The 26,080-nt window shown below is 38.4% G+C and overlaps 1 protein-coding gene across 1 annotated transcript; it reads left to right on the top strand.

Annotated features, from left to right (window-relative positions):
• Positions 1–2,406: 2,406 nt before the first annotated feature.
• TPH1 (tryptophan hydroxylase 1) lies at positions 2,407–25,382 on the top strand. The gene is made up of 10 exons (XM_036258974.1): positions 2,407–2,523; positions 7,305–7,488; positions 9,566–9,666; positions 11,166–11,233; positions 11,404–11,600; positions 13,881–14,016; positions 15,042–15,168; positions 16,841–16,936; positions 17,656–17,789; positions 25,209–25,382. Exons 1-10 carry the CDS (start codon positions 2,407–2,409, stop codon positions 25,345–25,347), a joined length of 1,299 nt encoding a protein of 432 aa, XP_036114867.1. The 3' UTR covers positions 25,348–25,382.
• Positions 25,383–26,080: the final 698 nt, after the last annotated feature.

The following is a 26,080-nucleotide window of genomic DNA, read 5'->3' as shown; positions in this document are numbered from 1 at the left end:
ACAACTTCTTCAATGAAACATCTCCAAACATGTACCAAAACAACCTGTACACTCTCATCACTGTGCCATGTGTTCCCCGTTACAATGCTTACCTTTCTGCATTGTCACCCTCTCTCTACTGGACTTTCAGTTCCCCGAGAGTGGGGACCATGTCTTTAAGAAATATTTTTTTGCCCTGGCCTGTTTGGCTCAGCGTTTAGAGAGTTGGCCTGCGGTCTGGAGAGACCTGGGTTCGGTTCCCGCTAAGGGCACGTACCTTAGTTGCAGTTTTTCCCCGGCCCTGGTTGGGTCGTGTGGGTGGCAACCAAAAGGAACACTCGATGTGTTCCTTTCACGTCAATGTTTCTCTCTCTCTCTCTCTACCTCCCACTCTATCTGAACAAAATATCAAAAAATGTCCTCCAGTAAAGATTTAAAAAAAAGAAATATTTTTTCTTTTATTCATTTAATGACATCTATCCAGTGCCTGTTATGTGCGGGGACTGCGCTAGGTGTTGGAGACACAATGGTAAGTAAAAGCACATGATCTCTGCCCCCACGAAGCTCACAGTCTGGGTTGGAAAGGTGCACATAACCTGATACTGAAACAGAGCTACAACTGCACCTGTGACTTGTTATGAATGGGAGGTATATGGTGCAATGACAAGCAACAACAATGGGAGTTGATTTGGGGAAGTCAGGGAAAGCGTCCATGAGTAAGTGAGGGTTGAGCTAGGGTACTGGAACACAGTGTGTCTGGCTGCAAGCCCACACCATCATCACTGCACCTGTTCTGAGTGGTGGTGCCATAGGCTTGGACCAGTGAGTGAGAACCTGTGAAAGACAGCGGAATCAGCTATACCAATTTAAGTTGTTAAAGGTTAATTCCACTAAAACTGCCACACAAAACTGGGTAATTAGGAAGAATTACTAACCAAAAGAAAACTAATAAGAATAAATCCCACATATGCCGTTTCTGTTTATTAATCCAAATCTTATTCCTCGTGTGTATTTCTCAATTGAAAGTCACCAATTCAAAGTTACTGTGCCCTACTTCTGTCTCCCACAATAGCCTCACTTCCCCCGAAACGCGCGCGTGCGCACACACACACACACACACACACACACACAGAGTTGGATTTATAATCATGTAGTTCTTGTAGACCAATATTGATTGAAAGGCTTCAGGACTCATGGGCAGTGGTTCTGAACCTGTGGGCCGCGACCCCTTTGGGGGTCGAACGACCCTTTCACAGGGGTCGCCTAAGACATAACAGTAGCAAATTTACAGTTATGAAGTAGCAACAAAAATAATTTTATGGTTGACGGTCACCACAACATGAGGAACTGTATTAAAGGGTCGCGGCATTAGGAAGATTGAGAACCACTGGGCTAGAGGAATATTTAGGCAGAAAAAAAAGGAGATACTAATATGCACTGAGAATTCTCTCAGCTAGCAGTTATCCTTCTAACCCATGTGTGTCCACAGCTGCTCAGGCTCATGAATTTACAAAAGAAACAGAAGGCCTTGTCCTTGTTCTGAAGGAGCTTGCTGGCTTGTTAGCAGACAGGGCATGTATGAATAAAACATTTGGGGAAGCCTTTCAAGGCACAGTATAATAAAGTGCTGACGTTGTGAGGTCGGGATTGGGGGAGAGGAGGTAGGCTTTCACAGAGGAAGAGGATAGCCCAGTTCAAGACACAAGTCAGGAAGACTGTGAGAAGCCAGTGGGGCCCTGGTCAATATGATTCAGTGGTTAGAGTGTCGGTGGCCAGACCGAAGGGTCTCAGGTTCGATTCCCGGACAAAGGCATGTACCTGGGTTGTAGGTTCAATCTCTGGCCCTGGTTGGGTTCGTGCCAACCAATTGATGTGTCTCTCTCACATCCATGTTTCTCTCTCTCTCTCTCCCTCCCTCCCTACCACTATATCTAACAATCAATGGAAAAATATCCTCAGGTGAGGATTAACCAAAAAAAAAAAAAAAAAATCAATAAATATATGTATCCTCGGGTGAGGATTTTTTAAAAAAATCAATAAACATATTCTTGGGTGAAGATTTTTTTAAAAATCAATAAACATATCCTCTGGTGAGGATTTTTTAAAAAGCAGCCAGTGGACTTCAGTCATGCCCCGAAAGAAGGATTGGATTAAGAAAAGAAAGAAAGAAAAAGAAATCTGCTAACATGTATTGTATACTTATTACATTCTAGGCATTATGTCTGGGATTGTTTTATCTTATTTTGACCTCACTGTAGTCTGGCAAAGTATATGAGTATATCCATGTTTTACAGGTGAGGAAATACATTGGTTGATGTTATCAAATGTTGTTTCAGTTTCAAAAATGATCAAATATTGTCTACAGTGCACTTTTTAAGACCTTTGTATTTCCATACTTTATTTTTAGAGAAGTACACTAAATTCATCATGATTGAAGACAATAAGGAAAACAAAGACCATTCTTTAGAAAGAGGAAGAGCAACACTCATTTTTTCCTTAAAGAATGAAGTTGGAGGACTTTTAAAAGTACTGAAAATCTTCCAGGTAAGCACTCTCCATATTTCTACATAAAACTCTAGCACAAGTCTCTAAAATTATATTTAAAACACAAAATATTGTAACCCTGGCCAGTTTTGCTCAGTGGTTAGAGCGTCGGCCTGCGGTCCGGAGAGACCCAGGTTCAGTTCCTGCTAAGGGTATGTACCTCGGTTGCAGTTTGTCCCCGGTCCTGGTTGGGTCGTGCGGGTGGCAACCACTCGATGTGTCCCTTTCACGTTGATGTTTCTCTCTCTCTCTCTCTCTTCCTCTCTCTCCCTCCCACTCTATCTGAACAAAAAACGAAAAAATGTCCTCGGGCGAGGATAAAGAAATATATATATAAAATATTGTAAATTTTTCAGAGTTGGATTACAGACATTTCTTTAGCACTTAAATTTCTAAATTATTGCTCAATTCTAACAAATGGGCAAGGGATAAAAACAGTTTACAGAAGAGGAGATACAAATAGCTAATAAAGGAATGGAGGAAAAAAGATTTACTTCACAGATTTTGGCGAAGCAAATTTTAATTTAATTTTCATTTAGCCTGGCTGGTGTGGCTCAGTGGATTGAACATCGTTCCATTGGCTGAGAGGTCCCCGTTTAATTCCGGGTCGGGGCATGTGCCCAGGTTTTGGACTCAAACCCCTGTGCAGGGCTTGTAGAAGGCACCCCATCAATGTTTCTTTTTCTTTTTTTTTTTTTTTATCCTCACCCGAGGACATTTTTCCAATTTTTGTACAGATAGAGTGGAAGGGAGAGAGAGAGAGAGAAACATCGATGTGAAAAGGACACATCGAGTGGCTGCCACCCGCACGACCAACCAGGGCCGGGGACAAACTGCAACCGAAGTACGCGCCCTTAGCGGGAACCGAACCCGGGTCTCTCCGGACCGCAGGCTGACGCTCTAACCTCTGAGCCAAACCGGCCAGGGCCCCCATCAATGTTTCTCACACTGATGTTTCTATCTCTCTCTAAAAAAAAAATCAATAAAAACAAAACAAACAAACAAAAAAACAATTATAATTTTATTTTCATTTAAAAATATGAAAGTTTTACTGATATTATTTAGTGATGTTTTAATAATATAGTTAATTATATTTTTATGTAGCAAAATAACAACATTTTTTACAATTATACTGTTCCCTAAAAACTTCAATGTATTTGACACTTAAATATACCTGTGCTGTGAGGGTAACAATTTGGTAATATATATTATGAACCTTAAAATGTTCACATTTTATTTTTTATTTGTTTATTTCCTTCTTTTGCATTTTTTATTGTTGACACTATGACATATGTCCCCATTTACCCTCCATTTGCCCACCTCCACCCAGCTCCTGCCCTCCCCCCACATAATGTTCACATTTTGACCCAGTAATTCCACTTCCCATATATCTATCTTAAGGAAATAAAGGTCAGTGAGGAAGATCATGAATATTAATTGAGTGCTTACTCTGTGCCAGGTGCCCTGCTAGATACTAAGGATGTGGACCTGAACAAAATAGACACAGTGCCTGCCCTCACAGTGTGTGTGATCTAGTGGGAAACAGACACCAAACAAGTAATTATAGGAAGTAAATAATTACATGTTGTAAAGTGACCTGAAAGAGAAGTACGAGGTACTACGATAGCATTGAACTAGGGGACCTAACCTAGTTTAAGGGCTTATGGACACAGAGATTTATGTATAGGAACTAAATATTATAAACAAACTACTTGCCCTAAGGTAAGGGGCTGGTTAAATTATGCTACTAGAACATCTTTGGGGTGAAGCTTATAAACCCCTGAGGTAGATAGGCTGAGTTCAAATCCTTGCTTTATCACTTATTAGCTGGGTGATCATGGACAGATTAATTAGTCTCTCTATGTTTCAGTCTTAACATCTATAAAATGAGAACCCTACCTACTTCATAGGATCATTGTGAGAATTAATAAGAGTTAATATATGTAAGTGCTTAGGATGGTTCAAAGTACCTTATCAGAGTTAGCTATTTTAAAAATGAAGTTTATATCCACATGACATACTATTATGTAGCCATTAATAATATTTCAAATAAATAAAAATTTTAAATACAGACAAGTAGTCTAGAAGAGTTTGAAAAGCATCATTTTTTTCAACCCAACACATTATATCCTCAATCCCACTCCCCAGAGGCAACCTCTTAATTGTTCTTTTGGTGGTGAGTTTATAAAATATAAATAGTGCTCTTATATCTCTCTTTGAGGTATCAATTTTACATAATATTCATTCACTGTCTGTTGTGACTGATACTGATACTTCCTCCCTCCCTTCAGCCTCCTACTCCTCCCCCATTGGTTAATTGTGTAATTATTTTAAGCTAGCCTATTGATTACCTTGGGCCTTTAAATAATATACTTATATTGCTTCTTTCAACTTTGTTATTTTATTTTCAAATAATACTGTGCATGGATTAAAAAAGTCAACCCACACTACAAAACTTGTAGAGGAAACAGCCATCTTTTGCTTCATCTCTCTTCATTCCTTAGTTCCACTTAATTTTTTGTTAACCTTAGATGTAGAGGGTTGAGCTAATCCTACTTTAAATCACAGGTGCACTATCCTCAGTGATTTATACAGCCTTCTGTTGTAGGTCATTGTTCCATTCACTCTGCATTTCTCTCTTCTGATAGACAGCTGCTCTGTTTGATATGTACATTGAATTATTTTAATGTGTACTTCAGCCTATGTAGAGTTTTGGGTATGTATGTGTTAGTAATTACATAAATGTTATTGTATGATACACTATTCTTTCACTCAGTGCTGTGTTTTTAAGACCTACCTATGCTGCTGTATGTCCATCTCATTTGTTCTAACTTCTGCATAGTGTCCTGGATGTGAATCCACCCATTTTACTTATCATCAGCCTACAGAAGGCAACCAGTTTCAACTCTTTCAACTATATTTCCACTATTTACTTCCATATTTGTAAATAATCTGCTTATTCTGCTGCTATTTCTTGATTTTTTTTTAGTTGTAGGTACTATCTATTCATATAATGGAAGTAAAGATTTAGCTTTTTAGACACAACTTCCTTTTCAAGGGCCCCCTCAACTTCCCTTGCCTCCATCTTCCCAATGTAGTCACGTCCCAATTTTTGGCTCTGTCAGTCTTTAGTGTTTTCATTATTAAGGTTATGTAAATTTTGTTCAAAGAAGACCCATATTATCCATTATCCTGACTCTTCATTTCTTGTAAAACAGGTGGCAGCATGGTGTTTAAGAGCATGGACTGTGGACCTGGACAGCCTGGGTTTGAATTCCAGCTCTGATACTTACTAACTGTGTGCCTTTGGGAAAACTGCTTGACCTCTCTGTACCTAGATCTGTAACTGAAATACCTTATAGTGACTGTTTCACTTATTGATCCTACTTTATCTGGATTTTCCAAGATCTTCTTGCCTTAATTGTTCTTCCAGATAGATTTTGAAATTATTTAGTTACATTTCCTCATCAAACTCCACCAAGGTTTTGATAGCATTACATTTATAGGTTTAGGAAGAATTGACATTTTACATTTTTTTTTCTCAAGAAACATAGTTTTTAGCTTTATATTTATTCAAGTTGTCATTCAGAAAGGATTTAAGAATATATTCTTATTGTAAAAATTCATAAGAAATATATTCTATAAAACTCTCCTTTACTCCTAATCAATGCCAGTCTATTTTGTAACTGGCTTTCTTCTGTTGATTCCATGATAAATTCCATGTTCCAAGATAAACCCTGTGTATTTCAGTTTCCCAACATTCTGGATACTCTTTCTTTTTGGTTCGTATTCCCTGATAATTCTCAGTTCTTATCTCATCCCTACCTTTGCTCGTACAGTGCTCCTGCTTGGAACCCTCCTTCTTTGCTCTGCCTTCCTATTCTGTCTGTCCTTTAAGACTCATGTTTGTTCCTACCTGCTCATAGAAACTTCTACTCTCTCTAACCATGATGCTTTGTCCTTTTGCTGAACATTTCCTGCACCTGAACACTCACCACTTGTATTTTCTTAGTCTTTTGTGTGTTAGATAACTAGGTTACACACGGATGTGTGTCTTACCTTTCATTGTATGCTTCACAGCCCTTACCTGGCTACATAGATGTTCACTAATTAATTTAGATCAAAGTAGTTGGTGTTGGAGATCACCTTCTCCATCTTTCTCATTTTTTTAGATGAAAAACTGTTGGGTAACTGGTTCTTATGTTTTATTATTATGTCAACAGTGCTTTTCCTCAGCTCCCCAAACTGGTAAGAGAAGATCCTTCCTCCCACAGGTTGACACATATGGCACCCACTGCCCAGCCTGTCATGAAGAAACCAGAAGCAGAAGTCTGGTTCAGCTGATCACTAAGTTTGTAGCTTAAGAGATTTGAGGTATTAAATACTCTGTGTTCAAGCTGCTCATCTAATTTTATTGGATGCATTTTTGCAAAGGAAGCTTTGTTAAAGGAGTATCATTTTTTGAAAACTGACTCTTATTGGTGAAAATTTTCAAAAGCTTCATTTTATTTAGGAGACTTGGTATTTTCATTTGAAGGTTAATCAATTCTGGCAATCTGAGGACTTCTAGTGGGTGTTATTTCATTAATTTTGAGAGGATGTGATGAATGTTTCAAACTTTTTTGAATAGTACCTAACATTTAGGGGGAATTATTTTGCTATTGGCAGCACTAAAAGCAGCCTTTTCTCCCGTTGGCTATTGTGACAATTGATTTTTAGTGGTAATGAAAGTAATCTGCATGTAGGCAGCCATTGGTAAGCTCACCCTCTGCTTTACACAGGAGAAGCATGTGAACCTGTTACACATTGAGTCCCGGAAATCAAAGAGAAGAAACTCGGAATTTGACATTTTTGTTGACTGTGATATCAACAGAGAACAACTGAATGATATTTTTCATCTGTTGAAGTCTAATACTGATGTTCTGTCTGTGAATCCACCTGATAATTTTACCATGAAGGAGGATGGTAAGTTTGAAAAGTAAAAATACTGCTCGGAAGATTAAGTACATAATGCGCTCTATTTTTTGTTAAAATTGTGTTGCTTTTTACTTATCTATTTTCTTTTTTAAAATTTTATTTTTCAGTTACAGTTGACAATCAATATTATTTTGTATTAGTTTCAGGTGTATAGCGTAGTGGTTAGACAGTGATATATTTTACTAAGTGTTACCCCTGCTATTTCCGGTACCCACCTGGCACCATACAGTTATTACAACATTATTGACTATATTTCCTATGCTGTACTTTACATCCTCGTGACTATTTTGTAACTACAATTTGTACTTCTTAATCCCTTCACCTTTTTCACTCAGTCCCTTTCCAATCCTATATTTATCTTGAAGGATGAAAGTAAAAATAAAATACTCTCTTTAAGTTGCTTAGAGTCTGGTAGTGAGGGGAACACAAAATAGAATTGCTCAAAATTTTAAATAAAAAAGTATAAGGCAACATTTTATCAGGGGTGAAAAGGAAACCTTGAAATAGGAAAGAATTCAGGTTAGAAATGTATTACATTATCTCAGTTTCCAAGTCAGCAAGCATTTCTTAATTTCACAAACCTCCAATTCACAATCCCTGAGTACTTAGCAACTCTCAAAGGGCTTAGAATCTAGCAGATGTTACATGAATTTGTTGAGAATGTTGACAGTCACTGGCAACTGTGATGTGAAATACACAATGTATAACATTCCTCTCTGTCCCCACCTCCATCAAAAGCAAATCAAAAGGCAAGTAAGCCTTCTAAGATATCAGATACTCAGATAACAAAGATATAGGCTAAGATCTTCTATTGTGAAAAAATCCTGATGTTTACTTTGGGGCAAAAGACAAATGGATAATTCAGCCATGTTTTGTATATGGTACTCAATTTAAAATGATCCCTTCAGATTATGTCACAATATATGGGGTATAATCAGGGCTGCTACTCATCTGTTATGTATTTGTATGGCTGTATAAATTATTAAAATATTTATATACTTTCCTTTTTGACTGCCATTTCAAGCTGCTTCATTGAGTCCTTCGAGCGTTTCCTACCTGTGTGCTCCAGGTCCTCCCTAGGCTTCCCGTGCCGGCCACAAACAGCTACAGGGTTAACACCTGGCAGAGCAGTATCCTAGGACTCTGCTTGTGTCCATTTTGAGTGATGTGATAGGTGTCCCTGTTGTATTTGTTGTTAAATCTCTTAAATATCACTTCTGGGTATGTTAGAAAGAGCATTCAACAGAGGTAAGAAGAATCAGGTTCTAGTCCTCTCTCTTCTATTAGGGAGGGATGAGTTACCTTGGTAAATTACTTTACCTCTCTGGACTTTGATTACCTTATCTATAAAATTAAGAGAAGCTAAATGGTTCAGTTGATATTTAGGGAATACCAACTGTGTCAGATATTTCTGCTAAGGAACAAGGATACAAAAATACATAGTCCCTACCCTACAGTCATTTTCATTTTTCCCTGTAAGACAGACATGGTACAGATACATTACACTAAAACATAAAGAAAGCTTGTAGAATGTTAGAAATGTAGTGTCCTGGGAACCCGGTTGATAGAGAATTAGCTTCAAATTTCCTATTAAATTTGCCCATTGACCTGTGAAGTTGTACATCCCTACTCTGCTTATTTAAAGTGGTCAAATATGTAGCTTAAAAATGTAAGTTTTGGCCCTGGCCGGTTTGGCTCAGCGGTTGGAGCGTTGGCCTGCCCACCAGAGAGTCCCTGGGTTCAGTTCCTGCTAGGCCTTAGCGGCTAGAGGCATGTACCAAAAAAAAAAAAGTAGGTTTTTGTTTTGTATTTTTTTAACTTTTGGTCTATTAACAAAGTATAGCATTTCTCTGACATTAGGCAATCAAGGCTTATACATTTTAAATTAAAATATTTGAATAAGATTTACTTATTAGAAATAGAGAAGTTTACTTGTATAAATTTTGCCTCGATATGCAAGCTTAAATAAAAAATCTCATTAAAAGCATTTATGACTTTCTTAATTCTTCTTCCTTATTGCCTTAAGACAGTCTCTTCAGCTGTTAGTGATTTTTGTATTTTGCAGATATGGAAGTGGTTCCTTGGTTTCCAAAGAAGGTTTCTGACCTGGACCATTGTGCCAACAGAGTTCTGATGTATGGATCTGAACTAGATGCAGACCATCCTGTAAGCATTTTTAATAAATATTTTCATGAAAATAATTTAAAGCAAACTAAAATTTAAGAGCAACATTTTCATTTTTGGAGAAAGTGCTTAGTCTAGATTAAACAGCATCTTGTTTTAATTGGGGTTTCGGGAAGTTTAGTAGATAGACCTCTGTGTTGGTGGAATTGAGACCGACTGCCTCAAGAGCATCTGACTTCGTTGGCTCCAAAGCATCTGTTCAATGCCTGACATTCCTATTATTAAGAGTTATTCAAAGAGCTATACTAAAATAAAGACACTATCTACAGTCTGTGTTTATTAAAATGGGCATGGGTTATTGGATAGAGGAGTAAAGAAAGGACTTACCTTTTTAGTAAAGAAAAAGACTTACCACCCATGCTTCCCAGAATAAATGGATTATTAGGCAGTTGATGAACTAGGAAGTTGTTTCCTTGGGAATTACATGGGATACAGTACTGGCACGAGTTGGAGAATTAATAAATCCAGAGTATTAGGATTGCTTATGGAGCTCTAGGTTCCTAGGTGGGAGGAGGGGGGCGGGGGGTGGTGGTGGAGAAGAGAGTACAGTTATGAATTTGCATAGATCAGGGCTCTAATCCAGCTTCTACCACCGATTAGCTCTGTGAATGTAACTGTATACAGCCTTAACCAGCCCACAGCCAATTCATCCATTTATTCTATTAATATCTTATTGTGTAATTATTACAATTTGTAAATGTTATACCTGTCAGGGAGTTTACAGTCCAGGTGAAAAGATAAAGCACACATACAAATAAACACATACGAGATTAAAATGTGGAAAAAGTGCTAAGTAGCATGAATAAATTGCTTTAAGATATATACAAGAGAGCAAACATTTCTAGCTGAAGAGATCAGTTGTGTGATTAAGAAAACAAATCTTACCCTTGAGAAAGAGCCTGTATTTAACTAAGGTGGCGCTCCATATTATTCAAACTATTTTATTTTTGTAGCCACTATAGTATTTTTGCATTTTTGTATCTATAGCATCTTTTTTTTCCCCTAGATCCTCACCAGAGGATATGTTTTTATCATTGATTCTAGAGAGAAAGGAAAGGAGAGGGAGAGAGACAGAGAGAAATATCGATGTGAAAGAGAAACATTCATTGGTTGCCTCCCATATGTGCCCTGACCAGGGATTGGACCCACAACCTGGGTATGTGCTCTGACTGGGAATCAAACCCGAGACTCTTCAGTGTGCGGATGATGTTCTAATCACTGAGCCATACCAGCCAGGGCTGTATCTATAGTATCTTTTCTCTTTGTAGTCACTATAGTATAAAGCTGTTATACATGTATGTAGTATAAAACACTGACTTTAAAATAAAAATGATCATAAATTTCTAAACAATGCTTGCTCAAAATAACAATTATGTAACTGTTTAATATAATAGTTTGGGTAATAATAAAAATTATTCCCAAATATCACTTGTCAAGTTTATTTTATTATGAGTATTTAAAACCTTTTCTTTAATTATCAGGGCTTCAAAGACAATGTCTACCGTAAAAGGCGGAAGTATTTTGCAGACTTGGCTATGAACTATAAATAGTAAGTGCATTATAAAAATAACTTATCCAAGTTTAAAATCAATAAAATAAAATTGATTTTAAAATCAATGAAGAGAGTAAATTATGCTCATTTAATAAATAGAGAATAAGATAAATGCTACTGTTTATTGAATGCTAATTCAAAGTAACTTCTTTCCTTTATCTCACTAGTGGTGACCCCATTCCTAGGGTTGAATTCACTGAAGAAGAGATTAAGACCTGGGGAACCGTGTTCCGAGAGCTCAACAAACTTTACCCAACCCATGCCTGCAGAGAGTATCTCAGAAACTTACCTTTGCTTTCTAAATATTGTGGATATCGGGAGGATAATATCCCACAGTTAGAAGATGTTTCAAACTTTTTAAAAGGTGATAAGCGAATTAAAATTTTCTTGTAAGGGGAATGTTGAACTCCTGTATTGGGCACCACATTTGAAGAGGGACAGTCATAACCAAACAAATGGAGAAGAGAGTGAGCAGAATGATAAGGAGATGGGAACATGTATCATATAAATAAAATCGGAAGGACTTTTAAGCTGTCTAACCTGGAGTTTTAAGGGACAGTATAGCTTTATTTAAATATTTGGAGGTCATTTTACATAACAGAGGGATTATTATGTAGCACTAAAGTAAAGGACCGTTGAGTAGAAACTGCAAGCTTTTGGCTCAGCATGGAATGGAGCAGGCTCATGAGGTGGTTAGTTCCCCATTCAAGGAGGTGCTGATGCAGAAGCTCCCACTTGTCAGGGATGGGGTAGAGGAGATGAGCTCCTTGGGGACATGTGGAGCAGATGATCTGAAGCCCTTCCCACATTAACATTCTGTCATTTTCTCACGGAAGAAGGTGTGCTAGTAGAAGCATAAATAAAGGGTAAGGACTGTTTTGTCCTTTTAGATTTTCTTACTTGTTTGGTCCAGGCCTCCTTATTTCTTCTAGCCCGTGTAGGGAATGTTCAGTGATCTCCAGGGTCTCCAATACCTAAGAAAAATAAATATCTCCTGTGAGCTCAGTAGATTAGAAACTTAGGGGAAAAAAGAGAAATTATGTTTTCAACTCAAAGTGAGTTTAGTTTATTTCCATCATGATCTGAAATTACTATCTTTGAATTTTTAACATAGATTGTTATAACAATCTGCATATTCAACCCAATAATTCCCATTACTCAACTACTATATACAAAAGAAGAACTAAATAGAAAATGACAATACTGTTTTCACAAGGGAAACAGCTCTATAAGTGGTTCCTACAGAAACTAGATTTAATAAAAAAGAGTGGTTACAGATGACAGAGAACCAATGCACATGACCTCACAGGACTACAAAGATACCCAAGCATATGCTACAGAAGTTATTACTTTTTTAAAATCCTCACCCGAGGATATTTTTCTATTTATCTTCAGATAGAGTAGGAAAGGGAGACAGGGAGAGAGAGAGAAACATCGATGTGAGAGGGACACATTGACTGGTTGCCTGCCGCATGACTCTGACCAGGGCTGGGGATGAACAGCAATCGAGGTATGTGACTTTGGCTGGAATCAAACCCGTGACTCATTGGTCCACAGGCCGACGCTCTACGCTGAGCCAAACCTGCCAGGGCCAGAAGTTATTTTTAATCAAATTTATATGAGATTGGGAGGAAATATTTTGTTATGAACATGAAACTGAAAGCTGTTCACTTGAGGTCTGGAGCTTGAACGGGCTGCAGAACATGTTCTGAAAGGCTTTTCAAGGGAAAGTGTCAGAGAAACCAAAATTAAAAGACATTTCCAACAAAATATCAGATGTAAGAGGCTACCTGCCCTGTCAGATATGGTAGTCACTATATACATGTGATTGTTTAAAGAATTAAAATTGATTTAAATTGAATGTTAGTTCCCCAGTCACACCAGCCACATTTCAAGTATTCAATGTCACATACGGCTAGTGCCTATGCTGTGGCGTAGCCTAGCCTAGATATAGAACATTTCCATCATTGTGGAAAGTTCAACTGGCCATGAAGTCTGCCTGTCAGAGTGGGAAAATCCAAGTACAAAGCAACTGGTTGTAACTGGAACACTAGAGTGTGAGGGGTGAAATGAAGGGCAAAATCAGAGCTTGTAGAGAGCCGGCTGGCAGGCTCTCTGACAGTGGGTACCCAGTCCTGGCTGTTGGGGGAATGGAAGACCACCATCCAATACTGATAAAATAAAGAACCGACTTTATAAAAGGTAGTACTGGCTGAAAAAACGGCATAGATTTGAAAATGGTTCGGAACTAAATAAATAGATTCTGACTAGGGGATATTCTAAATTCTTTAGGGAGAAAACAAGGTGTAGATTAAGGAGACCTGGGTTCTCAGCCTACCTTTACCATCCACTGTGTGGCCTTGGGTACATTATTGAGTCTCTGAACCTCGGTTTTATAATTGTTACAATGGGGAGAATAAACTTGAACTCATACTGTAAACATGAAAGGAAATGTGATATGTAAACGGTATGATTCATTGCCTGGCCATGATAAGTGCAAAATCCTTTTACTTCCCCCTAGTACATATAGGATACATTTTAGTTTTCATGTCCTCTCAAAGTGTAACTGGGCAGAGTTAAAATGCTGCGGTATGTGGACTGTTCTGGTGAAGATTTTCTCTGTGTTTTCTCCCTTGTTTGGCAGAGCGCACAGGTTTTTCTGTCCGTCCTGTAGCTGGTTACTTATCATCAAGGGACTTTTTATCAGGCTTAGCCTTTCGAGTTTTTCACTGCACACAGTATGTAAGACACAGTTCAGATCCCCTCTACACCCCAGAGCCGTAAGTACTTCTTCATCATTCATTCATCAAATAGCTGTCTGTAACAATGGTACTAACCTCAGGAGATTTTTGAGAAGATTAAATACATTAGCACATGTAAAACATTTAGAATGGCCCCTGGCACTTAATACATACTTCATGTTCTATATATGTTAGCCATTATTATTATTATTATTAGACAACCTGTTAGGTGATAAGTGCTGTTCTAAGCATAGAGGATGAATGAATGTATAAACAATGGAAAAAAAAAAATCAAACAAACAAAATCCTGCCTCATTCCAGTGTAGTGTGGGGTACAGATAATAATCCAATAGTTACATATATTCAGGTGATGATCAGTGCCACGAAGAAAAATAAAGCAGGGAAAGAAGATGGAGGGTGTGTGTGTGTGTGTGTGTGTGTGTGTGTGTGTGTGTTGTATTGCTATCTTGAAAAGAGTGGTCAGGGAAGGCCTTGCAGGGAAGGTAACATTTGAGCAGAGACCTGAATGGGCGGGGTTGGGGTGGAGTGGGCGGGTGGGGGTGTCTTTGGGTGTCTGTGGGTATTTGTACGTACTTATATGTGTGGGGTTTTGAGTGGCCAAGGTTTTGAACCCAAACTCTTTTTTATTTGGTTAGTGTCCTCTGTGATCCTTTTCCAAATTAATGCCACTTGATCATTTTTTTTAAATCCTCACTCGAGGACATTTTTCCATTTATCTTTAGACAGATTAGGAGGGAGGGAGGGAGAGAGGGAGAAAGAGAGAGAAAAACATCAATGTGAGAGAGACACATTGACTTGGTTGCCTCCTGCGTGACCCCGACCAGGGCCGTGAACGAACTGCAAATGAGGTACGTGCCCTTGGCTGGAAACAAACTTGGGTCTCATTGGTCTGTGGGCCGACGCTCTAACCACTGAACCAAACCGGCCAAGGCCCACTTGATCATTTTTTTAAAAAGTAAGATCTGATTGTAATTTGCTTGAATGGTTGATGAATGCGTCTAAGCTAAGCATCACAGTGTGACAGACTTTTACCTCCTTTTCAGAGATACCTGCCATGAGCTCTTAGGTCATGTCCCCCTTTTGGCTGACCCTAGTTTTGCACAATTCTCTCAAGAAATCGGCCTGGCATCCCTTGGAGCTTCAGAGGAGGCTGTTCAACAGCTGGCAACGGTATAAATCTGGAAATAACTGTATAGATCAGTAATTCTTAACTTGGGTGGGATGTGGGTAATTGCATAGTTAAAAATTGTATATTCAAGAGGATCATTAGAAAATGTGTCTTGGCTCATATTTAATTTAATATAAATAACATTAAATTAGGATGTAAAATTTTAAGGTTTATTAAAAGGAGGCATGGCTTAAAAAAGGCAGAGAAACACTAGAATACAATAATGTTAATAGTTTGTAGATCTTTTTCCAGTAAAAATGATAAGTTCCCCCAACATGGTGCTAAAAATATTTTTTAGTACCAGGTTAAAGACATCACGCTGCAAATATAAATATGAGGAAGGCCTGGATCCTGCCTTGCAGGAACTTACCTCTGCTGGAGGAGCCGGTTTCCACAGAATGAGATGAAGGCCATAGGGACGTGCCGGCGCAGTGCTCTGGGAGTGCAGAGAACTGCGCGCGAAGGTTTCGCACAAGAGCAACATCTGAACCAGCCCAGGGAGGATGAGTGGTGTTTTCACATGCCCAGAAAGGCAGGAAGCTGGAGCAGAGTGTGTGACGGTGGGGGAAGCTGTGTGAAATAGGCGCAATGGTTAGAACGGTGCTTCTCAAATTGTGGTGTGGGGTCCCTCAGGTCCTTTCAGAATCATGCATAGGTGAAAGGCCCATTAAGAGTGCAAAGTGGATTTTAACATAACAGATGAGTTCACTGATACGGCTTCAGATTCCACAAGGCAGCTGAGCTTTAAGAAACCACCACCTTTTGAATTTTGATGCAGTGTCAAAGAAAGGCTATTAAAATATTGAATCCTCTTTCAACTGTGTGAGGCTGAATTCTCTTCATATACTCTAACCATATATGTTAACCATTATCATTACTATTATTAATTGATAATCTGTTAAGTGACAGGTACTATTCTAAGCACAGGGAATGTAGCACTGGAAAAAAAAAAAAAACACATAAAAATTCCTGCCTTCATAGAGCTTATATTCCAAGGTGGGATATAGATAATAAGCAAATGAATATATATATATACATATACGTATGTATATATATATATTTTCAATGAATATGATATACATATGCATATATATGAGTGTGTGTGTGTGTGTGTGTGTGTGTGTATATATATATATATATATATATATATATAAAAATAAAAGAAAACAATGTATTGCAACATGTTAAATACAGGGGCAGATATGAGAATCCATCTGTTTTCCAGCCAGACATTAAATAATATCTCCCCAGTCTTTAAAAAGACTTGTAACGTGTAAAACAATGCTAGTTTTTTACCTTTTTGTTTTGTACAGTATAGTTACTTTTCATTAAAATGTTATTTATGTTACCATAAAATGATTTATTATATTTTTAAATTAATTAGTAGACATTTAAATATTTTCTTGGTTTTAATTGGTAAGTATAGCTAGCTATAACCCAAATGAACAAAAAGTCTTTGATGTCTTCAGTAATTTTGAGGAGTGTATAAGGATCTTAGGAACAAAAATTTGAGAAGTGTTTATTTAGAGTGAGGTCAGACTGTACAAATACTTGTGAGCTAGTCTGGGGGTCTGGACTTTATTCCAGGATACTTTGGGTCAGTGATGAAGAGTTATAATTTGTTTTAAATTGAGTCATTCGGGATGAGAAAGTGATATTGATGTCCTTTTGCAGTGCTACTTTTTCACCGTGGAGTTTGGTTTGTGTAGACAAGATGGGCAGCTAAGAGTCTTCGGTGCTGGCTTACTGTCTTCTATCAGTGAACTTAAAGTAAGAGTTGTAAATCTTTGCACATCACCATATTCACTTAATATCACTTATATGACTGAAAATACCTTGTGGATTTGAACTAGAGCTTCGTATGGAAAATACTTAGGGTGACAGTACATATTATTTAAGAGACATTTTTCTCTATTTCCCAAACATTCTGATGTGTGTGTGTGTGTGTGTGTGTGTGTGTGTGTGTGTGTGTGTTTACAAAGTCTTACTGTCTCCTTGCCATTTTTGGTGTGCTAGCAATAACTTCTGTAATTTTTAGGCAATTCTTTGAGATTTATTATTTACTATTCCAGTAAAGGAATAAACTTAGGCTTGTTGAGTGATGGATATGTATGGCACAAATCCAAGGCACTGCCTTGCTCTCAAGGAGCCTGTCACCAGCTGGTGAGTACAGGTCACACACAGGAATAACTAGTGCAGGTAGAAAGTAGGTATTCTAATGCAGAAATAAAGATCTTTGGGTGCCTCCTACATGGAGAAGAGTGTTAGAACAATTGATATTGAAGCATTTATAGAGAATGGCAAGCCATTTGTTTTGCTGGATAATACTGTGGGGTAAATAGAGCTGTAGGAAATGAGTGTGGAATTGTAGGTTGAGGCCATTGCATTAATAATACATTCAGAGGTGTGCTGATTCTGGCAGTTGTGTGCAGAATATGATATAGGAAAACAGATGGTATTCTTTGATTCACTAACTCTTTATCTTCCAGCATGCACTTTCTGGACATGCCAAAGTAAAGCCCTTTGACCCCAAGATTACCTGCAAGCAGGAATGTCTCATCACAACTTTTCAGGATGTCTACTTTGTATCTGAAAGCTTTGAAGATGCAAAGGAGAAGATGAGGTAAAGTCTATCTTCCCCATGCCTTAATTTTCCTCTGCAAAACCTAGGTCCAATAATGATCACAAATCACAGAAGTAAGCAACTGAGTAATTAGAAGCCTACTAGATGCCTTTTGCTTGTAACACATCTTCCTTTCACAACAAGTATTTAGAGTATGTTGTTTACAATGATAGTTGTAAATTGTGAGCCAGAAACATCAAGAAATTGGTTTCTTCCCATTTCTTCCAGTCAGAGAGTTTATAATCTAACAGGAAAAAACAAACAAACAAACAAAAAACTATACACAAATTCCTGTACAACGAAAGAGAAAGCCTTAGAGGAGGAGATATGTAGGAAACATTGTTCTGCATCTTATTCATGAGCAATTCATTCCAGCTAGGGGAACAGAGAAAGCGAATGGCATTTTAGAAAATACATAGAGGATAGATAGGATTTTGATATGTTAAGTTTTAGGCTAAGGGACAGCATACAAAAGGTAAAGAGGTGGAAAAATATAGGAAATGCGGGATGAAATCAAAGCTATGCTTTAGAGGATTCCAAAATGGAAGCTACACAGACCGTCTCCCAGGACCAAACTGGAATTACAACTAAAATAAAAACAAATCGATGGGAAAAAGCAACAGAAAATCAGCTTGCAAGGATCATATAACCAGGGACACTGACTTGATCCTGGTAGGATTGCGGAGGTGCGAGAGGGGGGCTGGGAGTGCATGGAGAGCAGTGGCCTTAGCTGTGAGCAGCACCCTCAGGTTACACTCCCCCAAGTGGCTCCACACTGCAGAGCCAGGACAGACGCTGAAATAGCCACAGCCACTCACCTTGGGTTCCAACAGAGGGAGGGCGGATTGGACTGGAACTGTATGGGGACACTCAGATTTGGAGGGGGCTCAGAGCTGTTGCTGAGTTGCAGCCAGGCAGGACGGTGGCCATCTTACTCCTTCCTAGGGCTCTGGGGAGAGGCAGTGGCCCCTCCCTCAGAGATTCAACCTCACTCATTAAAACGCAAATTGAGGTTCATTAACAACCAGCATCTGCCCCACCCTTGGGAAATCCCCTTACATTGAACACCTGAGAAAGTTTTTCACTCAACGGAGAAGCCAAGGCTCTTCAAGAAACCTCTACTGATAGCCTCCAGGCAAAAAACTAGAGGATAACTGTACCATTCATGGGCTAGCAATGCTAACCAGGAAAGTAAGACTTGACAGTGGTGTTTAACGTGGGTCCTCCCTTGCTCATCCAAACCAAGGAGAGGGAGCCACAAACAGCAGAACACCAACACCCACAGGGAAAATTTGGCAGGCTCCAGAGCCCACTGTGATAGCCAAAAAGTGAAACAAAGAAACAAAAGCCAAATGAAAGAACAAGAGACCTCTACCAAAGATGAGATAAATGTGGAGCAGTTAAGCAAGTTAACAGAGCTAGAATTCAGAGCCATGATCTTGAGGAAGCTCAAAAGCATGAGTAAGGACATAGAAATGTTGAAAAATCAACCAACTGGAAATTAAAAACCACCAAGAAGAACTCAAGAATGACATATCAGAAATAAAGAACACATTGGAAGGTCTAAACAGCAGAGTAGAGGAAGCTGAGGACCGGATCAGTGAATTAGAAGACAGGGTAGAAAAAAATCAACCAATCAGAAAACCAAAAGGAAAAAACGATTAAAAAACAGGAAGACAGCTAAAGAGAATTGTGGGACAACATAATAATATTCACATCATAGGAGTCCCCGAAGAAGAAGAAAATGAGCAAGGATTAGAAAATATATTTGAAGAAAGAGTGACAGAAAACTTTCCTAATTTGGTGAAGGAAGAAGGCATTCAAGTTCAAGAACACAGAGAGAGCCCCAAGGAAGAAGAACCCAAACAGGCCCACACCAAGACACATAGTAATCAAACTGCCAAAAATTAAAGACAAAGAGAGAATCCTAAAAGCATCAAGAGATAAGCAATAGGTTACCTACAAAGGAACCCCCCCATAAGGCTCTCAGCTGACTTCTCAACAGAAACACTACAGGCCAGAAGGGAATGGCATGAAATAATCAAGGTCATGAAAAACAAGGATCTGAATCCAAGACTACTCTACCCAGCAAGGCTATCATTCAAAATAGAAGGTCAAATAAAGAGCTTTCCAGACACAAAAAGGCTAAGGGAATACATTAGCACCAAAGAAGCACTGCAAGAAATGTTAAAAGGACTGTTGTAATTAGTAGAAGAAACAGGAAGAAAAATATAACCACCCTAAACTAAAATGGCAATAAATAAGTACATATCAATAATCACCTTAAATGTAAATAGACTGAATGCTCCAATAAAAAGACACAGAGTAGTTGATTGGATAAGAAAGCATGACTCATTTATATGTTGTTTACAAGAGACCCACCTCACAACAAAAGACTCACATAGGTTGAAAGTGAAGGGATAGAAAAAAACCTTCCAAGCAAACGGAAAGGAAAAAAAAGCTGGGGTAGCAATACTCATATCTGATAAAATAGATTTCAAATGAAGACCATAACTAGAGACAAAGAAGGGCACTACATAATATTGAAAGGATCTATCCAACAGGAAGATATAACCTTGGTAAACATATATGCACCCAATATAGGAGCACCAAAATATATTAAAAATCTTTTGGAGGACTTCCAAGGACAAATCGTAGCAGAGGACTTCAACACCCCGTTGACATCAGTGGATAGATCCTCTAGACAAAAAATTAGCAAGGAAACAGAGACTTTAAATGAAGCACTAGACCAAATGGATTTAATAAATATCTACAGAGAATTACACCCCAAAACTACAGAATTCACATTCTTCTCAAGTGCACATGGGACATTCTCAAAGATAGACCACATGATAGGACACAAACTAAATCTCTTCAAGTTCAAGAAGATTGAAATCATATCAAGCATCTTCTTAGATCACAGTGGCATGAAACTAGATATCAATTGCAACAAGCACATGCAAATACATTTGAACATAGTATGTTATTAAACAATGATTGGGTTACCGAGGAGATCAAAGAAGAAATAAAAAACTTCCTGGAAACCAATGAAAATGAACACACAACAACACAAAATCTATGGGATGCAGCAAAAGCAGTTCTGAGAGGGAAGTTCATAGCACTACAGGCCTACTTCAAGAAACAAGAAAAATTTCTAATAGACTATCTAACCTCACAACTTAAAGAATTAGAAAGCAAACATAAAACCCGAGAGCAAATAGAAGGAAGGAAATAATAAAGATCAGAGCAGAAATAAATGACTAGGGACCAAAAAAAAAACAAAAAACAATTCAAAGGATCAATGAAACAAAGAGCTGGTTTTTCAAAAAGATAAACAAGATTGATGGACCCTTAGCTAGACTCACCAAGAAACAGAGAGAGAACCCATATACACAAAATCAGAAATGAAAGAGGAGAAGTAACAACTGACCGCACAATAATACAAAAGATCATTAACAACTACTATGAACAATTATATGGCAATAAATTTGACAATCTAAGCAAAATGGACAAATTTCTAGAAACACATAGTGTCCCAAAACTAAACTGGGAAGAGACAGAAAACTTTAACAGACCAATAACAACTAAGGAAATTGAAGAGGTAATCAAGACTTTCCCAGCAAACAAAAGCCCAGGCTCGATGGCTTCACTGGGGAGTTTTACTGAACATTCAAAAAAGAACTAACACCCATTCTCTTCAAACTATTTTTAAAAATTCAAGAAGAAGGAAGACTTCCAAACTTGTTTTATGAGGCCAGCATAATTATAATTCCAAAACCAGAAAAAGACACAACAAAGAAAGAAAACTACAGGCCAATATCCCTGATGAACATAGATGCCAAAATTCTGAACAAAATACTAGCAAATTGGATCCAGCAATACATCAAAAAAATTATTCACCATGACCAAGTGGGTTTCATCCCAGGGATGCAAGGTTGGTACAATATTCACAAATCAATAAATGTGATACACCACATAAATAAAATGAAGAATAAAAACCACATGGTCATATCAATAGATGCCAAAAAAAGCCTTCAACAAAATCCAGCATCCATTTCTGATAAAAACGCTCAGCAATGTGGGAATAGAGGGATCATATCTCGACATAATAAAGGCCAATATGCAAGACCGACAGCCAACATCATACTCAAAGGGCAGAAACTAAAAGCATTTCCCTTAAGAACAGGAACAAAACAGGGATGCCCACTTTCGCCACTCTTATTTAACATAGTACTGGAAGTCTTAGCCACAGCAATCAGACATGAAGAAAAAGTAAAAGGGATCCAAATTGGAAAGGAGGAAGTGAAACTGTCATTATTTGCAGATGACATAATATTATACATAGAAAACCCTAAAGACTCCATCAAAAATCTACTAGACTTAGCCCTGGCCAGTTTGGTTCAGCAGTTAGAGTGTCGGCCTGCGGTCCAGAGAGGCCCGGGTTTGGTTCCTGCTACGGGCGCGTACCTTGGTTGTGGTTTGTCCCTGGCCCTGGTTGGGTTGTGCGGGTGGCAGCCACGCAATGTGTCCCTTTCATGTCAATGTTTCTCTCTCTCTCTCCTATGTCTCCCTCCCGCTCTGTCTGAACAAGGAATGGAAAAAATGTCCTAGGGTGAGGATTAAAAAAACAACAACAAACTACTACACTTAATAAATGAATTTGGCAAAGTAGCAGGATACAAAATTAACGTCAAGAAATTGATACACCAATGATGAACTCACAGAAAGAGATACTGAAAAAACAATCCCATTTACCATCGTGGCAAAAAAATTAAGATACCTAGAAATAAAATTAACCAAAGAAGTAGAGGACCTATTTGCAGAAAACTACAGGACACTGAAGAAAGAAATAGAGGAAGATATAAAAAAGTGGAAGCACATACCTTGTTCATGGATTGGAAGAATTAACATCACTAAAATGTCCATATTACCCAAAGCAATCTATAGATTCAATGCAATCCCCATCAAAATATCAATGACATATTTCACAGAACTAGAACAAATACTTCAAAAGTGCACATGGAACCAAAAAAGACCCCAAATAGCCACAACAATCTTGTAAAAAAAGGACAAAATAGGTGGGATCACAATACCGGATATCAGATTATACTACAAAGCTACCGTGACCAAAACAGCCTGATACTGGCAAAAGCACAGGCATATAGACCAGTGGAACAGAACAGAGAATCCAGAAATGGACCCAAGACATTATGTTCAATTAATATTTGGCAAAGGAGGCAAGAGCATACAATGGAGTAAAGACAGCCTCTTTAATAAATGGTGTTGGGAAAATTGGACAGCTACATGCAAAAAATGAAACTAGACCATCAACTTACACCATACACAAAAATAAACTCAAAATGGATAAAAGACTTAAGTGTGACACGTGAATCCATAAAAATTCTAGAAGAAAATGTAGGCAACAAAATTTCAGACATTATACGCAGCAGAATGTTCACTGATACATCACCTAAGGCAACAGAAACAAAGGGAAAAATGAACACATGGAACTACATCAAGCTCAAAAGCTTCTGCACAAAAGAAACAACCATCAAAATGGAAAGGCTGTATGGGAGAGCATCATTGCCAATGATATATCAGATAAGGGGTTAATTTCCAAAATATATAGAGTACTCATACAACTCAACAAAAGGAAGACAAAGAACCCAATTAAAAATGGGCAGAGGAACTAAATAGACACCTCTCCAAGCAGGACATACAAATGGCCAAGAGACATATGAAGAAATGCTCAACATCACTAATCATCAGAGAGATGCAAATTTAAACAACAATGAGGTATCACCTCACATCTGTCAGAATGGCCGCCACCAACAAATCATCAAACAACAAGTGTTGGCGAGGGTGTGGAAAAAAGAGGACTCTAGTACACTGCTGGTGGGAATGCAGACTGGTGCAACCACTATGGAAAACACTATGGTGTTACCTCAAAAAATTAAAAATTGAACTTCCATTTGACCCAGTGATCCCACTTCTAAGAATATACCCTAAGAAGCCTGAAACACCAATCAGAAAGAATATATGTACTCCTATGTTCATAGCAGCACTATTTACAATAGCTAAGATCTGGAAACAGCCCAAGAGTCCATCAGTATATGAATGGATAAAAAAGTGGTGGTACATATACACAATGGAGTACTATGCAGCTGTAAGAAAGAAAGATCTCTTATCTTTTGAGTTGACATGGAGGAACCTGGAAAGTATTATCCTAAGCGAAACAAGCCAGGCAGAAAAAGACAAATACCACATGATCTCACTTATTTGTGGAATATAATGAACATAACAATCTGAGGAATAGGGTAGATCCAGAGACGTGGAAGTAGGGAACAGACTGAAAACCCTCAGAAGAGGGGGTGGTGGGGAGAGGAAAGAGATAAACCACAGAACTTATATGCATGTATGCATAACCAATGGACATGGACAACAAAGCTGGGGACAGGGTGGGGGGGATGGGGAGGTGGGTGTCAATGGGGTTAAAAAGGAGAAACATCTGTAACTAAAAAAAAAAAAGCTATACTTTATTCATTAGCTAAGTGTGTTGTTAAGAAAGGAGGGTATTGCAGGTCGAGAAACTACTTAGATTCATGCAATGCTTCAGGTGAAAATAAAAGCCTGAACTAAGATAGAGATTGTAGGAAAGGAAAGGATTGTAGAGGAAGAATAAACAAAACAATATTTGGTGGAAGGGACCATGAGATCATATTGTGACAAATGTGGCATCTTTGTGCAACTAAAAGAGGGGTCCCCTCTGGGTAGACCAGGTGGGTTGCAAGCTGGATTTCATCCTCCACTCGTGTAATTGGCCTGAGCTGTATGATTATCTCTAGGGATCCTGAACATGACTATTCTTGGGTGTGCCAAATGAGAGGTTCACATTTTGACTTGATAAAGGAAGGAGAACTTTCATGCCTGAAGAAAGGGTCGAATTTAGGTCATTTTAGAGAAGGTTAGAGGAAACATTCTAAGCAGAAAAAATATACATGTACAGGAAGCAGGATTGTTCTCAACCTGTTTCAGTGTGTGTGTGTGTGTGTGTGATTGTGTAGTTATGTAAATCACAACTGACAGATCTGTTACCATGTAGCCGGTGTTGTCATTGTTTACTGATAAAGCTGCTGTTTCTTAAAATAGTTGAGATGTATAAAGTAATACATTGTTAATAAAGCCATCCACAGGATCTTTCCCTAGTAATGCAGGGGTAGATGTGCCCATGAGGACTGTAGGCCTTCTACCTGATGGGATTCCACGGTGCCTCTGCACATGCAGTGTGGGAAGTAGGTCAGATTGGAAGCATGAACATCTAGATTTGTCTTTTGCCTAGTGTGTGAAATAGGTTTGCTGTTAGTTTTCACTGTTTCCCCCCCTAGAAATTGATTGCCTTTTATTTGTTTTCTTAAATAGAGAATTTACCAAAACAATTAAGCGCCCATTTGGAGTGAAGTATAATCCGTATACCCAGAGTATTCAGATCTTGAAAGACCCCAAGAGCATAACCAGTACCGGGAATGAGCTGCGGCCTGATCTTGATGTTTGTCAGTGAAGCCCTTGCCAAAGTCAGCCGGCAGCTGAGCATCTGACCATTGCCAGTCCTCATCCTGAGAGCACATCTGAGCATCAATTCGGAGGCCTGTGGGCAACTCTTGCTTTTCTTGAAGACTTGGACATGGAGGGATAGCAGCCAAACAATATCTTCTACTCCCATTCCTTAATGGCTCATTAGTCTTTGAAAATTTGTACCTGGATACTCTAGCCACCACCTTTTTTTTTTTTTTTGGTAATAGTTTTAGTGAAATACTCACGTATCATACAATCCACTGACTACCTTTTATTTTATTTTTATAGAGAAGCTGTTTGACCCAATGGATATATTTAGTCCCAGCCTGATTCTATTTATTCAATCCTTCTTGAGTAAAATGACCTTTATGATCACTAAAAATACCTTCACAGGAGTGTCAACAAGAAAAAAAAAAACTTTCCTCGGTATTATGGAGCTGGTTCATATTGTTACCTAAATCCTTTTATTTCTAAACTATCTTACTTATCACAGAATTTGTGCCAAACTCCATCACATTCACATACTTAAATTTAATAAGAGACCAGCTGCTAGCGTGAACAACAGTACAGGGGGCTTTGCTCATGAAGCATACCTGGTGAAGAGCGAGTGGTCTAGCTGCAAGTGTGGTGTCTTGTAGGGAAGTAGGAGTAGCTAAGTTTGGAAAGGTCGACTGAGGTATAACCTTAAGACCAGGGTAAGAATTTGGGACTTTATTTTG

The sequence above is a fragment of the Molossus molossus genome, unplaced genomic scaffold, assembly GCF_014108415.1.
Source record: "Molossus molossus isolate mMolMol1 unplaced genomic scaffold, mMolMol1.p scaffold_m16_p_13, whole genome shotgun sequence".
Lineage (NCBI taxonomy): Eukaryota > Metazoa > Chordata > Mammalia > Chiroptera > Molossidae > Molossus > Molossus molossus.
Note: the sequence above shows the minus strand (reverse complement) of the source record. Positions and strands in the feature narration are given on the sequence as shown.

Excerpts from the sequence above, each read along its gene's own strand:
- TPH1 (XM_036258974.1), top strand. The coding sequence starts at position 2,407 with ATGATTGAAGACAATAAGGAAAACAAAGACCATTCTTTAGAAAGAGGA. Across the intron at positions 11,234-11,403 it reads TTGGCTATGAACTATAAATA|TGGTGACCCCATTCCTAGGG; the intron begins GTAAGTGCATTA and ends TTATCTCACTAG. Across the intron at positions 11,601-13,880 it reads TGTTTCAAACTTTTTAAAAG|AGCGCACAGGTTTTTCTGTC; the intron begins GTGATAAGCGAA and ends CTTGTTTGGCAG.